This window comes from Ischnura elegans, chromosome 6 (genome assembly GCF_921293095.1).
Source record: "Ischnura elegans chromosome 6, ioIscEleg1.1, whole genome shotgun sequence".
Classification (NCBI taxonomy): Eukaryota; Metazoa; Arthropoda; class Insecta; order Odonata; family Coenagrionidae; genus Ischnura; species Ischnura elegans.
This window is the reverse complement of record NC_060251.1, coordinates 16,845,820-16,865,391: the sequence shown is the minus strand read 5'-3', so window position 1 is coordinate 16,865,391 and position 19,572 is coordinate 16,845,820. Positions and strand designations below refer to the sequence as shown.

Here is a 19,572-nt window from a genome sequence, read left to right as displayed (position 1 = left end):
AATACGTCGAACTCGGGGAAGTGAAAAGGCTCAGATGATGGAAAACTGTTAACGACACTTAATTGAATATCTTGCCCTGATTGATATTTCACGCACATAGACAGAATACGTTTAATCAGGAAATCAAGGTAGAGCAGTGACGTAAATAGGGATATGCTTTAAGGGGGGGGACGGGATGGCCTAGGGTGGCGACCTTCCCCCTGGGCCCGGGAAAATTGTTGCCATATTAAATAAATTTTACATCAATTTGGAACTAAAATTTTAATTTTAAGAAGACGCAGTTATTAAATGTTAAAACTATAAAATAGCATGGAATATTTTTTTTATTTTTCTGAGGCTGTGGGGGGGGGGGGTCTATCTCCTCATCCCCCCCATAGTTACGCCACTGAGGTAGAGCAAGCATTCAAATACATTTGCAAGTCTCTGAATTTCAACCGCTTTAAATTGCATTTTTTTGTTGTTGCTATTGCTTATTAAGTTACTGTTGCTATATTGCATTGTACTCGATTTGAACCAGTGACATCCCGAAAAGACAAAACGCTAATAATTCGTAGGTTAAGAATTACGTGATATGGATAGTGATGGATAAATATCGGCCAAATTGATTTTTCGAGTAATCGATTTTTGATCGAATCGGAAATATTTTAAATATTCATTAAGATGACAATTATGTAAAGGTTTCCTAAATCATTCGAAATTATCAAATGTTTCAATTCATTGAAGGGATACAGGGTACTAGAGAAAAGAAGATGTCAGACAAGTTCATTTATAGCGGTCCATTTTTTAAGATTCATTTCATATATGAATTCATTGATCCTTTCTCAAAATCACAATTTGTAAGACTGAAAAAACTATTTACTCACTAGCGTAAAAAAACTCCCAAATCAGTGAAAAAAATTTGCGTTAATAATTTCCTTTTTTCAACCCTCAGAACTCTCACTCTTTATTCGCATAACCATGCCTACTATGCCAGTTCTCCCGCAGCGCTATGGGGGAATAAACAGAGAAAAAAATGGGGTTAGAGGAAGGGAAAGAGAATGGTGAAAGAATAGTGAAAAGAATGTTTGCATGCGTTGCCATGAGAATAAATTCCCTCGGTACGTGATGCCCTAGCGGTCCATCCAAGATGTAAACGCGAGGGTGAAAGGACGTACTTGAAGTCACAACCGGTTGAGAGCCTCAAACTTTCGCTAAAGCCGCGAATGGTGGAAATGTGAAATATATCAAACATGCCGCGTGAACGGCGGTGAAATTCGCGGAGGAATTGATGATTGAATAGTGCTGGCGGAGGAGATCGATGGAATAAAATCATATTCTTTTTCAAACTCCAGGGCCCACGGTGTACGAGAGAAACCACCCCATGATTCGGTAGGGAAGACAAAATATCATATGACTCCCACCGAACATTAAAATTGTGAGACCAATTCTACTAGCTTCTTCTTGCAAAAAGGACCATCGACATTTCCCTTCAGTCGCACTGGACGCGAGGGCATGGAAAAGGGAATAAGAAATGCCAAAAACGCACGACAGACTTAAGAAAACCTTCCATCGTATTTGCCGAAAAAAATTCACGAATCATCTGTTTTCCAAAAGCTTCAGTATTCATCAGTGTATATGAGTTCCTTTCCCATAGAACAAATCATATTAGATACGCTCAACAATCGGGTTAGGGGCCATGGAGAAGGAAAGAGATGTAGTCCTTAGTGAAGCACGAAAGAAATAGTCAATACAATAGCGCAGGCAAAGAGAGCTAATTACAAGAGGACTCTTCTTACAGCTAAGAATACAAACATTTAAGTAAGGAAACAATTCATCAGATGCTACACATGGGGAATGTTTCTCCATGGAAGCGAGGCTTTGATGTTGACAGCAGCAGAGAAGTCAAGAGTGGAATCAATCGAAATGTGAAGCTACCGAAGAATGATGAAGATAAAATGGATCGACCGAGTAAGTAATGAAAAAGTGCTAAGAAGAATGAGAGACAACAGGCATCTTTTAAAAACCTTAAGGAGAAGGCGGGACAGCTTAGTTGGCCACATTATGAGACATGATAGTCTGATGATGACAATCGTAGATGGACAGGTGAAAGGGAAGATGGGCAAGAGATGGTCTCGAATTTTACATACGACAGGTTATGAAGGATGTAAAAGAGAAGAAATATTTCGTTATGAAAAGGCTAGCAGATATGAGAGGAGAATGGAGAGCTACGTCACACCAATCTTAACCCTTAGAGTGCCTACCTCTCGCGAAAAGTTCCAGGAGCACTATCGCGCTCCTCATGCAATGTCACTCTTAGATGCTGATAATTAACTAATCGTACAACTGTCAATATTCATTTTATTTTAATATTGACTATTTTCTATAATTATAAAAATTAACTCATATTACAAAAAATTTGTCAAATAGTATAATAAAAAGGTGAGACCACATATAATAAAGATTTCCTAAAGTTTCTGAACATATACCTTTACTTGTTTTTGAGACCTAATTTTTTCCCTAACCTACTGCAAATCAGCAAAAATGCCTCGTCACTTTTGGCATAGTACCTAGAAAATCTGTTGGCACTCAAAGGGTTAAGGTCGCAATAGACTGTGACTGATCATGCGAATGAAATCATTAAACTTGCACTGCCATCATTCACGGGATCATGCGAGCCAAAATCGAATGTGTTATAATTTTCATTGAATGATCAAGCGCATAACGGTTTATTCGCGAATTTTTCTGTTATACACGGCGAAGTGTTTCATGCGCATCATCATTCACCGCCATAAGGATTGTTGACCAATGATGATGATGATGAATACTAGGACAATTATTCCCTCATTGAAGGACCGTCTCAAGATTCCCCGCCGCGCTGGACGCAAAGAGCAAATGGAGAAGGGAAGGAGAGTAATGTAGAATGGAGATGGAAAGGAAAAGGAAAGTTGGAAGAAAGAAAGAGAGAGAGAGGCTGATGATGTAGAGTGCAAGGGGATGAGGCCGCTAGGACCTGGGCGACTATTTCAAGACATCCGCCGCAGCAGCGGGGAACCTCCAGGCAAGTTGCCACGACCATAGCTGGCGAAGGAGGAGAGGGGGAGGGGTGGGGGCGGAGGGCGTAGGCGGATCTCTCGAAAAAAACCTCCACCCCCGCGAAACATTATTGCATCACTTCCAGCGGCGGGAGGGGCGGAGGAAGGGGAAGGGAAAGAGGAAAGTAACCGAGGAGCCTGAAAGAGTGCAAAGAGTAGTCACTTCAAACCATGGGCTGAAGCATTGGATATCTCTCACTTCAATGAAAATACACGATTCCCGCCTCATAAATTAAGACGGCAAAACTCGCATGTGACGAATTCCAGGGGACCATCGTTCTACAGCAAAATTCTCTCACAAAGATCACGCTTGCAACGAAATCCCGTCGACAAAGAGGTAAGACAAGATATGTTCGCGGCATATGTTTGGGATTTCTCATCATCGCCAATGTAAAATTAATGTCACAGGATTGCACAGGCTTAAAAAATCAACATGAAAATTATTTTTTACTTCATTATATATGAAATAATATTTAAAAATTCAATTCATTAGGCGTTATCACTATTTGAATACATTCTGCAGGGCGATGAAATAGAATTATGGGCCCCTGAAAATCGTAATCTGCGAGATTTACTGCAGTTTGTTAGATATGGGATACTGTTACATCCATAATAAAGGATTTTGCTCAATTCATTACAGGATTGCAGGCAAATAGAGTAAAACTCGCTTATGACGAATTTCAGGGGACCATTGTTCTACTTAGATACACGCGGGATTTATTTATATGCATAATAAAGTATTTTGTCCAATATGACAGGCTTTCCTGCTAATATTCCAAAATCCGTCTTTATTCAAACAACAGATCCGTATTAATTACCCATCGTCCCACAGAATGTATTCAAATCGTTCTCACGCCTAATGAATTTAATTTTTTAAACAATTTTTTATGTGAAATGAAGTATAAACCAATGTTAATGTCAATTTGTTGACCACCAATATAACATCGACATTTGCGTCGTATGTAAGCCAAAGGGACCGGGAACTCACCTATTCATGTGTGGGATTTCATTTCAAGTTTTACCAAGACTGATTTCTATGCGAGTGATTTCCTCGTAGCTTTGGAATATGATGGGGAATAAATGAAATGATTGCCGATAAAAATTCCACGAATTTGATATTTATTACGAGATGTACGTAGCTACTTTTTCTACAATCCATAAAAACTGAAGTAATGTTGCTAATGGAATTGAGGAGAATTTTTCATCATTCAACATAGAGTCAATCGCAACAATAACTTCGATTCCGTGTGTCAAAATCAGGGTTTAACATGGAATCTTCAGCAAGTGACACCAAAGACAGAGTAAATACGATATATTTCCAACCTGCTGCGTAAACGGAGGAGAAATTCTCATTCATTGTCAAGAAAATCTTTCAAGTATCTTCTATGCTAAGGTACTATAAACGGCTGCAAGTCTGTGAAAATTCAGATGAACTTTTATGAATTTATGATATGATACTAGAATAAGCATCCTCAGATATAAATCGAAAAGTGGAAATAGATAAAATATTCAACCATTGTCTCGCGGAGTTAGAATTTCATTTCATAGACTGCTGTATATTAAAAAAATAAATTAGACCTTCATATCGCTTATGACAAATATTTCTATCAATCCTGAATACGAGAGAAGAAGTGAGGAGGAAGAACAGTTTTAGACAAAGAAAATATTAAAAGAGAGAAAGTTAACCCTAGAAAATTATGATAATGTGCAGGGAGTTCATGGGAAGCAACTGTTCTTGTTATTACATTACTATAAGAACAACGAATCAAAACAAATACGATTAAGAATTGGAAACAAAGTACAAGCGAAAAGTGCAAATCAGCTTAAGATTACTTATAGTGGCCCTTCTATTTTCCTTTTCAGACAAATATTGCCCAACGCAATGTTTACTGTCCAAAGAAGAAATAAATCAGAATACAATAAAAAGAAAACATTGGCCTGGGCTGGTTTTCGTTCCCTAAATGTTTACCAATGGTGTAAATGATACCAGATTACGAAAACACAAACACGGTACTCGGCTAAGTATCAAACTACAAGTATCACCAGTTATTCCGTACTTTAAACACAAAATACACTCTATGAACGTTTCCTTGAAACAGAAATTGGACAAGGTGTTACCACTCTATCCGAAAGGCACATATAAAAGGTTTTCCTAGGGAGTAAACTACTGACGATTGGCTCAAAATACCACTTATACAACTTCAGGTGCTTTCCTCGGTTGACTTTGATAAACTTACTTAAACTTAAACTCTATTTTCCAAATATTGTAGTCGATTCAATTTGCAGTGAAGAAATTGATAACTTCGAGTTTACAATACAAGATCTATGAAATTTTAAATAGCCTGATAAAATTCCCTTGCAGGAATGTGATGAATTGGCTGAAATAAACGAAAAAACACAATTACAAGACAATTGAGCAACTTGAGAAAGGTTGATGATTTTGAAAGAGTTGAAGGTCCACATTAAATTCTCAAAGATTTTGGGAAGGGTACGCTATTCGAGATGCGATCCATCGAGTTTCTTATGTAACTTGAAAAACGGTATCAAAAAGGCCAGAATAAGCCCGGGCCATTACATTAATTCTTTCATAATAATATCGTTAAAAATTATCTCTGATCTAATGGACCATCATATTCCTTGTTTCCAAATAACAAAACATTTATTGGTGTCTCGAAGTATAGGTATAAGAATGATATGCAAAATTACAAGGGAACTAAGTTAACTTTAGCAACAGAACTTAAATTTCACATTGCGTGATGACTTGTTGGAGGATTCTTATTGATATTGTATTCATAATGATAATGCATTATGATATTGATAATGTATGATTACTGATAATGTATTTGAAAAAGCTACGTTCACTGATATACGTATTTGAAAAAGCGGTTTAAAAAATATATATTAGTGAACCAAACAAAGCTTATACTTTCATTTTCCATAAAATTGTACGGTTTATAGGGCACATTATCAGGCTCTTATTTGGAGTAACCGCTTTTTTACGTCACGCTTAATGAATGAGCTCTTAATTTTGAAAAACTGTACCATTTATGTTTTTGAGCCTTTTCTTGCGTGAAGAAGAAAGGAGAGGTTACTTAGAAACGATATATTACTACTATCAGAGGTTATATAGAAACTTTCACTATATATGAAGTCATTCAAAGCTTTGGTGAGACTCAAAACTGCTGGCTCATTGATGCTTAATGCTCAATGGTGAATGGAAGTCGTAAAATCTAATTTAATTCGTTGTAGGAAAGAGAGGGTATACTCTGACGGAAGAATGCTTCTGGCTTTGAAATTGGAGTTCCACCATACGTATTCCATGTGATTTTTCGATTAAGCGCATAAAATAGTTTGATTAGGTATACGTCTTGAACGGCTAATTTTATTCCTCTAGGTTTCGAGAGAAAATCAAGTTCATATTAAAACTGGAAGCCAATGCTTCAATGAAATTGCATGCTGCATACGACACTGGTCTTTGACATGTCAGAGAATATTTAAAAATTAGGATGAACTCTGTACGATACTTCACAGTCTGATTTCGACCTAGTATTTTTAGAGTCCGTTATTGCTCGAGGTATCAACTAATTCCTATTACTATTCATCTAGAAAAGTTATCCGAGATTACAATCCAAGGAATTTGTGAATTCAGTGTATAATTTATGTTCCCAATATTTTTCGGTTTTCCTCGATAATTTTTCAAAAAATGTTTTTCCAAGTGTCATGCATTTAGTTATTTTCACCACTTATTATTCATCTCATTGTCAGTTGAGTATTTAAACACCGTGTATTTTCATTTATCATAAAAAATTATTTTCGCTTTCCAATTTGAATGTTTACTAGATTCGATTCGGCATCGGGTCAGTATGTTGATGTATTTGCAGGGTGGATAAAAATCATGTCAAAAATGTTAACCCTGGATAGCTGATGCCAGTATGAACCAAATTGACTGATGATGTTTCGATCGAAAACGCACCATTTTTGAACTACTTTTTCATTTTAAAACTACAGAAACTTTGAGACAACTGCTCCGATTGGCCGCAAGTTTGCCCTGTTGCCGGATGCATTGGATGCATCGTGATCTACGGCAAGCAATGCATTCGAAGTCATGAGTTGTCCAGGACATCTGGCAACAGGCACTCGCGGTCAATCGGAGCTTAAAGTTTCTGCAGCTTGAAAATGGTGCGTTTTCCATGTAAACATCATCAGTAATTCCACCGGAATCAGCTATTCAGTGTTAAAATTTCGTGACACAAATTTTTTCAGCCTGTATTCCGTGCGTAACTTTCGAAATGGTAGCGTCAGTTTTAAACTAATAAAGTAATCAGGGAGTTGGATAGGTGGAGTTTGAGTGAAGCGTCATCTTAAATCTCTCTCTCTCGGCGCTGTGGGTAAGTGTCAAACTCCTCGCTCTCTTTAGGGTATCTCCTGGAATGTCTCCTCTCTTTTATTATTCTTTTTTTCGCGCCCAGGAGATAGAGATTCGCCGTAACTGACCATCGTCAACGCCGAGGCGAGTCCGTCCACATGATGCTCACGCGTCGAGCGTGTGTTTTTTTTATGCCCGACAGCGCTGATTCACTCTTTCCCATTTATTCTACAGACGGGGAAAGTCGGTCATCGCGCAAGCAGTATTTATACCCCGCTGGATCCAAATTAACGCATCTTACTCGAGGAGAGACTACCCAGAGAGTAATCCGTGATGTAATTTAATCACGGGATATTCCTAGGGCTAATATGTGTAATCTAAACATCTATATCTATAAAAGAGGGTCTGTTTGTTTGTCGGCTATACGTTTCCATACTGCTGCACGGATTGCGACCTAAGATAGAAAGTGGGTGCATATCATGCTCCTAAACCACGTAGTGCTGCTATTGGTTGCTTAAATTGCTTCCTTTTCATCGTTTTCTCATTACCATTTGTTACGTCACATCACGAAACTTCTGCGATTGAACATCCTGTCGGGTTGGCACACCTCTTGACACGTTCACAAGGAAAACATAACTCAAAAGAGACTACACTTATCTATTAATCTTCTCGGTGCAAACCTTATCGCTGAAGTATGCGTTAACACGACGTGTTTGGTCTACGCACGCACGAACACATAAAGGTCAATGTTGTGGAGAAATAAGCTTAATCAGTCGTGTAACATGGAATATGCTTTAGGAGAATGAGATGGCCAGGGGTGGTGAACTCCATCCCAAGTAACCGGGAAAATCTTTGAAAAATGGCATGCCTGGAAATACATTTTACATCATTTTGACACTAAAAATTTAACTTTAAGCCGATGCAGTTATTAAATGTTGAAACTAGACAGTAATTTTAAATATTTTTTTAATTTCTCCGAGGCTTTGGGGGGGGGGGGGGGTCCATCCTGATTACGCCACTGAGTTTAATAATAAGCTTACCCCATGCACGGTATAAGGAAATTGTTATTTTTCCATTGTTCACTTTTCGGCGTCTTCCGCTCACCGTCTTAATTCAATTTTGAGTCAACCGTGAGTTATATTACGATGGGTTTCAATTTTCCCGCTTCTCCGGGTACTATACATCCCGAGGAACGCAAGGTGGCCGGCTAGTATACTGTTATACCCATTTCCGACCACTCACTGACTCACTCACTCACTAATACAAATGTTTGGGGTAAACGAGACGAAATACGACAAAAAATCATATGGTCGACCCCTCTAAAATCGTCTGAATCCCAAGAAAAAAGTGTCAAAATACCACATAATCTATCTATTCATTTAAAATTGAACAATTGGATTAGTTTTTTTTTATTTCCACCAAAATCTAATGGCGGCGCTGCGATCCTTTAAAAGAAGGAGTATGATAGGAAATCATAGCAACAACTTTGTTTATGCAAAAAAGTAGCGGAAGTGAAATATGAAGAGTGGAAAAGGCAGCTAAGACGAAAAAATGAGATGGATATATGGAATCAACTGGAATAGCCAAACTCGCACACGCTCATCCAAGGATGCGTTCATCACTTTATAAATATCTTTACATCAAAATATGACTGCAAGGGGAAAAATATATCTAAAGGGCTTTTTGCACTTTTACACTGAAAGAGTGAGGTAAATGTTACTTCGTACTGCTATTTTATTCTAATTCCTGATCATCATTAGTTCAGTTGAAATCTATACAATCCTGCAAATTAAACTCCTCAATAATGGTATTGGAGGACTATTATTGAACCTAACAAAGTTTAGTTTTTAATTTTTCGCAAAAAAAGGTTTCACACAAGTCTAAAATCATGAGCTGTCCCGTACCATTTATCTTACAAATCATACACTGTCAATTTACAAGGCTATCTTAGAAAAGGTGGGCATGTAGACAACTGGAAAATAGGCGAGAACTCCGGCATTATATGATACGACTTCATTTAGTAAACATCATGAGGGTGGCATTGAAAATATATCAATATAGCATATTTAAGCAGCTCGTAGTGTCTTTTTTATGTGATCGACAATGAATAGCGGCACTTTGGCTGAAGGGCACAGAGGGTGTTGAGAAGGAGGCGCCGGCCGCAACTCGAGAGAGCGCAAACCGCTGTGACCACACGGACACAAACCCGACACGGCCAGGGCGCCTGACCATAACAAGTGGGCGTGGCCACCCACTAAGACAGACCTCCGCTACAAGCGGGAAGCGCTGTTAAACACGCCGCAGGACGGGGTCTTACACAGGCTCCCGCGCGCGAAACAACGAAATATACACAATGACCACGCTGTTTGGGGCCTTCCACAGGTCTCGTGCGATACACTTGACAGGTAAACTACGACTAAACGAAGGTTTTATATGGTAAAACCCGGTTATAACGCATTTGAGGAGACAGACATCGTTCTATTTTGCTATAAACAGGATTTCGTTATATCAATAATAAAGAATTTTGCCCAATGCATCACAGGATTGTCAGCTAATATTCCTTAAATCATCTTCCTTTAAGCAATTAACCATCAGAATGTATCGAAATGGTGTCCACGTATAAAGAGTTGCAGTTTTTAATACTATTCCATACACAATGAAGCATAAACTAATGATAATGGTAATTTGCCGATCGCCAATTTAAAATTAAAATTTTCGATCATAAGAAAGCTCAAGGGACCGGGAACTCACCTCGTTATAGACGGGATTTTGTTTAAAGCGTGACCGTTAAAAAGGAATTTTACTGTATAAACATTACCGTTTTTCGGCCTCCGTGTATGGGACCAATATCGGAATGCCCAGATCCATGATTCCGTGATATATACTGAGTGTCTGTTTGGATAACTATGACGATATATTTTCCTCCGGTTTATTTCGATGACGAATTCTATTTCCCTTAAATTTAATGCTCAAAAAGAAGGATAGTGGTTTTTATAAAATCTAATTTTTTTAGCGTGATAGAGTGGATCCAAGTTGGAATAACAAGGTTCATTTTTTTCGACCTAGGTTTCAATATTAGTACCACGGCAATGAAGTTGGATATTGAAATATTGGCTGAAGTAAATGTTATTTCTACGTAAAATATAGCCCTGTTGTCCGAATATATTAATCAGCCATTCGTTTGCGAACTCTTCTCATTTATAATCGTATTACTGAAATTGGGGTTTTAATATTGGTCTTAGTTAATAGTTACTGCGCAGACATCCTGAGCGCTTCTGCATGTATTTACTCTATAAAATTTGTAGTGAGGCACACCACGTCCAAGACTTAAAATACCGTCCTATTTATCAGAAGGACGACGCATAACCGATACGGAACACAATCTTAAGGTAAGCATGTATTTCAATAACAAGTAGACGTAAAAATGATAACTTCAATATTTTACGATTTTGTTAGAAAACACCATGCGCCTGAAATGTACAATAAAGAACTGTAGACGAAAGTGGAATGATATGTGTTAATTAATTAGAGAAAAAGGGATTTTTCAGTGAAAAAATACGATGATGGCCATTAGGGTGTCCCAAGACATAATGGAAAATTTTTTTTTCGCGAAATCAAATACGCATACCCTCTGTTTTTTTTCTGTTTGGCCTAAAAAACTCACATAATAAATATTATTGCGATTAAATTATGATAACACGTGCCGACTTGATCCCAAACATGAAAAATGAAAATTTGTCCTGGGTTAGAATGGAAGAGTTCCAGGAATTAATGCTTACTTATTAAATAAAACAACAATATGCCCAAATCGTGTTTACTGTTTGACAAGTAAATAAAATTACTCTTTAAATTTCCTTTTTAAAGTTTGCTTTTTGCAGTCAGGATAAATCTTCCGGTGTTCTTGTACGCAACGTAACAAAAATTGCTTTTATTCCTCCTCCACCGTGATTACACCGTGAAAGTCTTGGATCAACTTGACCGCTCTTTCAGCTGCATCGTTGACTGCCCTCAGCGTTGAAACCTTTTTTCTGGCTTCTTGAAACGAAGCATTACTTGACCACGTAGCAGGACATTCGTGGAGAAAACTGTCATCAATTTTGAGGCGATCGAACAATGACTTGCTTCTGCCTGAAATGAAGTCGTAGATGTTTTTCTCTGAAATATAACAAGAGAAAGTCAGTTCACAAAATTGTGATCTAAACAGAAAACTAAAGAAACAACTTCTATATTTACTTATTTAACTTACCATACAATGGACCGCAAAGTTCTTCCTTAGATGGGATGTAACGTTTGCCATGAGTTGATAAATTCTCTTTGGTGAAAATTTTCAACCATTTTGCCTTTAGTTTCTTGATCCACATCATTGTCAAACAGTGACAAGACAGAAATTTCATCAGTCAAGTACCATAAATGCTGGATTATCTTCTGTAAAGCTGCTTTTGAGATGCTTTTATCAATTTTTTCGTAAGCCTTCATTGACTTCAAAAAGCACAAATCTTGGTAAGGTGCTTTTACTGCCAAAATACATTGGAGCCATGGCTTAACATAGGATGTCACTATGAACAGGCAAACGTCTAACAGCGCTGTCTTATCCTTGATCGTAATTTTGAATTGATCACTTAGTAATGATATTTTTAGGGAATAAATTGCTCTCGCCATCCATCGAGCTTGGTGCATGGCACCTGGAGGTCGAATTTTAAATTTTCTCTGTGTATCTCCGCCTAAAAATATCACAGAAAGCTCTATCAACTCTCGATAGTCATCTCTGACTATTTCTTTGGTCAGTTCAGTTCGGTAAAACTCAAGGAGATTGTCAATTTCGGAAACAGTCAGGTGCAATGCGAGCTTTTCTTTATAGCACTGTGCTTTATCTGGATCGGCACCATTCCAGTTATCTCGGAACTTTTTGAAGAGTGGAATGTCGGGATTTGCTGTCACTTGACTGATTTTTACTTCGAACACGCTTTTTAACACCAATTCATACACGTGATGGCGGCAACCAAAAATAAGCATATTTCTAATAAGTTTTTGTTCAAGAAGCACACAGGCACCATTGATATGACCCGTATTTGAAGCCGTAGTATCACAACAAAGAATTTGCGCTTTATCTTCGAGATTCCAGCCTACAATCGCGTTCCAAACAGCCTGCGCCTGTCCGCTTCCTGAAGAGCTTTCCAACCTTGGCACATTAATAAGTTGTTCTTTATTTGCATATGAAATAACTATTGGAAGACGTTCTTCTTTTGATTTTCGAGCATCTAAAGCAGGCAACAGTTTGCCATCCCAGTAAACAGTCACAACATCTGGTACCTCGTTTTGAGAACGAACTTTTATGGCTTCCGCACGTTCTTTCCGTTTTTCCGTACGAATTCTTTGAATCGAGGACTTACTTATAGGAAACTCATCAGTATTATATCCAAGTGCCTCAATGGTAGCTTCAAGAATAAACTCTGAATCTCTCATGCTGAACTGACACCTATCTAGCGCTGCTACTAATTTTGGAGTAATGAAATTTTTCCGCTTGGTTGTTTTACTGGTTCCGGGTTGTGTGTTCTGGATCAGAGTTGGAAAATCTTCTTTTAAATGCATGTCATTTTCATTAGAATCAGAAGATGAGTCGCTTTGTAACGGTTCATAAGATGATGTTGAAGGAGTTGAGGTGGAAAAATATGTAGCACGTCGCTTTTCTTCTTCAATAGTTGTGAGGCGCGCCCTTTCCTCTTTATAAGCCAGTTTTTTGTCCACTCCAGATAAGTGACCAGGCCGACCTGGCTCTCTCTGTCGCTGTAAGAAGATTCTATCTTCATCTATTTTTATTAATTGAAGCGCATCGGCGTGTGCAATGTCAAACAAATTATCTAAGTTGTTGACAAACTCTTGTCGGCGCTGCTTAAATACGCTTTGGATTTTTTGTGCATTTGTTTGTAACTCCCTTCAAAATTGATATAGGTTCACTAGTTTCTTCACACAATTAGGGAAAGATTTGGTAGGTATACGCGCCTTTTCCCAAAAGATAATACATTCGCGAATAGTGAGATTTGCACTTTCATTGACAGTTAAAGTCACTTCACGGATATTATAAAATAAAACTGCCAGAACTTGTTCATTAGAGGGCAGTTTTGAACCTTTTATTTGATGCTTTACGCACCCTATTAAAAATATACCCTTTTTAGAACTACGTAATTCCAGAACTACGTAATTCCACTGACATGTTCATTCTTCACTGATTGAAAACAATACTTTTACTTACAAAATATTAAGTGATCACAAACACATCGACGCGTTAACACGCTTTCACAACGCACAAGCAAAACCTGCTTCACTAAACAATCACTACGGACAACCAACGTGACTCTAGCGAGTTCCAGCTCGCACTGATAGCGTATCACATGTTCACCTGCCTCCCCTCCAAGTCCCGCGTCACCAGTATTGCCCGATCTAACACTAAGCTGTCAGTCTAATTACTTTATTTACACACCTTGTACAATGTACAATTGTACAATGTGGTGCATTTTTCGCTAAATTCGCATTAACCGGTGGACGCGCCGCCGCACTCCGTGCGACATACTTCGTATTTCATGGTTATCAAAAAAACTGTAGGGTGCGCTACCTGTGAGTCTAGCCATTTGTACTTCGTCTAACTTGTGCACATTGTGGCAGTAATTGTGTGCTTACCATTTCATTGTCAGTTCCATTCGGGCGTTCAAACTTGAGGTGTTTGGTTTTGGTGCGTTTCTTGCGGTGGGACCCTTCGTTGGGCGCGCCGCCCGCGCGGCATACTTTGTATTTCTTGGTTATAAAAAAAACCAGCGATCATACCAGTCACCAGACCTAGTTCAAACATCATATATTAGTTTCCCATTTCTTAAAAAAATTTATATTCAGGTAAAACTGCTGCATCAGTCACCATAGGGTTATCATATGGAAGGTTTTCCGCGGCGCCTTCCTTCGCAAATACAGACATGTTTCAACATAAGTCGGCACGGGTTTCCGAGGTCCTACGTATATAAAATTTTATTTACAATTGTTTTGACGTCGTATAAATAAATTAAGAGGGTATGCGTTCCAAAAAAACGACTTCGATTTTTTTGGGACACCCTAATGGCCATCTCCTAAAAATCCTAGATTCTCCATTTCTCCAGAAATTCAATTCTCAACTCACAAAATGTACTTAAAAACATCTAAAAATCATTCAAAATTAAACAAAAATTAATGAAAACCACACACAACTCTTGTTACAGATCACAATTCATAAATTAAGGTTAATTAGGCCAATATTACCAGTTCACCTAAATGGTATAGATAGGCGGATTTTATTCCAATCACTTGAACTTATGAAACCACCATATGTTTTCCACCCAGGTTCTCCGAATCAAATTCAAGGTGCCACGCGTAAAAAGGATTTTCTTACATAGGCAATAAATTAAAATCGATCGGAATTCGACAAAAATCGATAAAAATTAATTACTCTGATAAATACGCATCTATATCTGACTTCCTCATGACTATTTCACAATAACTTAACTAAACTTTTGGATAAATATAGAAATGAATAGTAGAAAATAGCCTTTACCGACTCGCAACACCTTAAAGCAAACAGGGATAACTATGAGTTGCCATTAATTGAGAAAAGCTCGAGTTTTTCTGAAAAATTAACTGTGGAAAGGAAGATATTATCATACTTTTACAGTTTTTGGCAGATGTCGTGCAATTTTACCATTATCAACTGGTGAAGGAAAAGTCCACGTAGGAAAATTGCCATTCTGTCACTACCGGATAGAAAATAGGAATATTTATCGGCAGTCTTGTGAATCATCTAATGCCTTTTGAAATCCATTCCGCGATCAATCCGCGATTGGTGTGATATTTTACTAATTAGTCTGGTTTATAGTTGGTCAAGTTCTGACTACTTGCTATGCTGTGACGGAGGCTTTACATTATTCTACGTCCAAATTCACCCCTAACCGTTTCATCAATGAAACACGTGACAACCCAGCGGTTCTCGACGTCACCGTGGGGTGGCGTATCTGTTTACCCTTTCACTCTGAGCGCATCTGCTCAGCCCCATCCCCAAAACAACCCCCTACCAGTCCTCCGATGGAGAGAGGGATCGAATGGACCACCGGGCGATGTGCAACTGGTGTATCGCCACCTTCGCCTCACATCAGACGCGCGTAAACAGATACCTCCCTACCTAAGTACAGCTCAGCATTTGTGCCAAACGTCTACCCTGACCATGACAAAATATAAAACACAAACGATGATTTCCACATTTTAATATAAAACTCCAATACCGACCATGGTTTAAAAATTATTTGCCAGTTTCATTCAAAACCATCTTAAAAATGACATCGAATGTCGAAGCCATGGTCGGTAGCGAAGTTTTATATTAAAGTGTGTAAATAATCATTTATATTTTATATTTTATCATGGATCTACCACATTTCCTCCAAATCAAGCCTTATACGATTGTATACGATCAACCCTGACCACTAAGAATGACACGGAAGACTTTTAAACATGTTTCATGTTTACACCTCGCACCTTGAATATAATTGAAACGCCATTTCTTATTAAGTTAAGGGAATATTTTATAAAATCCATTCGATTAGTTCCATTCCCAATTTTACATCAATATTGATTGCTGAGTATATTCCGCGACAGCGTGGATTTATATGCTTTAGGTGTATGAATTAAACGATATATTTTCACATGTTTCAACGGCGTCTAGGAAGGCTAGTAGTTTGGTTCCCCACCGAGTAATTGTTTACATTGCAGCAGACGTTTCGGGAATCGAGCCGGCTCCCATCGTCGGGGATGGCGAATCAACATTTAATCTTGGCGGAACTACAGAGTTGAAAACATGAGAAGAGCGGCTATTGGTTCATAAAAACTTAAACTCGACGTGGATATGTCATTAGCAGAAAAATAAGTCTTTATTCCCGGCGTATAACTCGTTCTAAACTTACACTCTTGAAATCGGATCATAAAATTTTCAGAATACTTTAAGAAAACCCTTTTCAAAAAGCATGCTTATCTCAAGAATAAAATATTACCCCCATAAAAGTACTGAAGTACATTTTTCACATTTAAGATAGAGGGTAATGTAAAATTGATGTATTCAATAAATCCTAAATGTGATAGCGATAAGGTTTTAAGATATAATTCCCACTCAAGGAGGAAAAAATAATACCAGTCGAAAGAGATTGATGTGTTTGCGAAGTAAAATCTCAATCAGCGCCTGAGGGACGCTGCCAACGAGTGACGCTTGTGATCCAAGACAAATGCATATCAACGGTAAAGTTATAACAACACGTATCTCAAATTGGACCGGTTTGGGAAAGGTATCTTAAACAGTGTAATAACATTTAAAACAATAAAATACAATCGAAAAACAACTATTTGTTTGAAAATGAATGCTTCTTTTTCAGTTTTATGAACTTTTGGTTTTAAATTTCAGTGTACGAGTAAAAAAAATCAGTCGTTTTTTGCTGCCCTGAAAAGTTGCTATTTTTGAGATTCGTGTTGTTCGAACTTAGCCATCGATATGGGGACCCATACGTATCCTAAGCAATACATCTACTGTTTACATGATCTGAGGCCTTCGCAACAAACACAACATAAACACACAAGCGCACGGGGACTCTCCGCTGAGACAACGAACTGGTTTGTCGATCTCGTCACTTATTCGAGCGGTCAGTAGCCAAGGAAACAAACAACAGGGTCCATGCCAAAGGGACACGTGATGAGTGACAAGGGATGAGTGAGATCGTGCAATGTGAGTCATAGAGGAGGCAAAAATAGGGTGCTTCGAAAAAAGGCGGCATCAACACTCGACACTGTCCCATTGACGGCTCCTGCCATCGAATTTCCCTTGATATAACTAGTCAATAGTTTAAGATATCCATCGAATACATTGTTACGATTTCCCTGTGGACAATACAGATAAATCCTCCTAATATATTCCATCAGGACAGCTTATTTATAAGCAACATTTCGACAGCTACCTGCGCTGATTCCTACAATGAATTAAAGACGACGGATCTCTGAAGATGACGGTTGAGGTGCATGCCTAAACGTCGACCTCAGCGATAACTATGTAGAAAACCCATATGATTTCATCATGAATTTTTTCTGATGTAAGTTTTCGCGGTGTTCATGTTCGCAATAGGGTAGATTTCTGGATTACATCCGCGCTGCCATTTTGATGGCGAGGTTGCACCAACGATGCTGTAGGTGTCCTCTGGCCATGCTGAAGATCTGGTCTAAAAACTGGCCTGAGGACGCCTTAAGCACAGTACGCGAAACCTCAAACCAACCCTCAAACCAAACCATCAAAATGACAACGCGGATGGAACCCAGAAATCTAATTCACTATGGAATGCTTGAATTCATGCCTAATGGCCATCTGAATGAAATCAAACCAATGGTCTAAAATAAAAGGTTGGCTTTTAAATGAATCGTCTCAGATCTAGTCGATCGCCTAGATGATATTAAGTGTTTGACTATCGACATTGACATCACTGTGACCTAAGGGCGTACCCAGGATCATAACTAGGGGAAGGCGGCAAGCCATGGTCTATGGGGTAGCAAGCCATGGGATTTATGAGATTAATTCCTTGAAAAAATAGTTTTATTTTAGTTACATTTCTTATACTAATATATATCATTTTTCGTGGGTTGAAAGAATTTTTTTTAGTACTTTCGTTTTAATTCTTTACTGATTTTGCTTAAAGACGACCTTTACGATTTTTGCTTCTGGGGGGGGATAGGGTGGCAGCTGCCCCCCCCCCCCCCCCCCGCCCCAAGCTGGGTACGCCCACGCTGTGACCACTGAATATCGACTTATCACTACATCTATATCGAAATAAATGTCAATGCCTGTATTGACAACGCATGTCCCCATGGATGGACAATCGTTTAGGCTGATCGTGCCGCGAAACAAGCCGATTAGTAACTGCACACAGTGTTAAACAATCACACAGACAGCGTCAGGCAGGAGGCTCCGACAGGCCATAGGAGCATCTCTCGGCGTCAAGGCGCCTTACCTGGCGGTCGGACCGCGGTGGCTTTGAAGGTAGGCGCCAGAGCGATGGAACCTGCGACGGGCATGGCGATGCGGTATGCGGGAGGGCGGCCGGCCGGCGAAGATTCGATGCGAAGGCGAAGATTCGACGCGGAGCGGCGACGCGGGAGAGAAGAGAGCATAAACGATGAGCACAGCTGTGAGCAAGGTCCAAGTTTCCGAGACGACACAGGTGGAAGGGAGGGATGGGCTGAAGGTAGGGGCACGGAGAGGACTAACTAACACGGATGTCACAAGATTTGATGATGGTCAAGGAAAAGAACTAGGCAAGGGTTATAAAGACGGAACCACGTTTCCGAGACCTCGGACAGGGACACGGTTGACAAACGATAGATAGGATGTGAGGACTGGATCCAACAATGACGTCACAGATGGATGGAGAGATATTTAAAGGAAAGGAACAACTTGAGGTACGATCACGAGGACGGATCCACGTTTCCGAGACAGTTAGCAGATACACGGTTGAATAGGCAATAAACAGGATATGGCGAATACGTTAAACATTGACGTCTCAGGTGAAAAGAGAAACTTGGAGGATCTAGATCTTGTTCACGAAACTGGTCCACGTTTCCGAGACGGGCAATTCTTAAGGCTTCGTGGATGAAGGGATTTAGCACCAAAAATCCGGAGCGACACAGTGGATGGACGGCGAGAAAACTTCCAAAACTTGTAACTTGTCGACGGAGAGCGCACGTTGATCAGATGAGTGGACTAGACTCACTCCCACCTCCTCTGCACTCACTCGAGTATATATCGAAATACGGGCGCGTCGCGGTCGAACTCGAACGTGGGGAAGGAAGGAAGGAAGGAACGTAAAGTGTAAAAGGAAGGAGGAGAGAGTCGGGTGAGTAAAGCGAACCGCGAGAGACAGGAGCGCGGACTGAGAGTGTCGGGAGAAGGAGCGAGAAAAGGAGAAAGATTGGGGATGGGGGGGGGACTTGGGGGGGGGGGGGAGCCCAAAGTGGACGGGGGAAGGGGGGGGGGGAGTTAGCACCCACCCCCTCCCCCTCCCTCGCTCCTTTCTGGCGGGAGAATATGAGTTGAGGAGG

The 19,572-nt window shown here is 39.4% G+C and overlaps 1 protein-coding gene across 1 annotated transcript in view; it reads right to left on the bottom strand.

Moving 5' to 3' along the window:
• The window catches only part of LOC124160493, a 178,806-nt gene that overhangs the window by 110,723 nt on the left and 48,511 nt on the right, over window positions 1–19,572 (bottom strand). Inside the window, exon 3 of the mRNA XM_046536350.1 lies at window positions 18,486–18,536. Coding sequence (XP_046392306.1) covers window positions 18,486–18,536 — 51 coding nt within the window. The remainder of the gene's footprint in view (window positions 1–18,485; window positions 18,537–19,572) is intronic.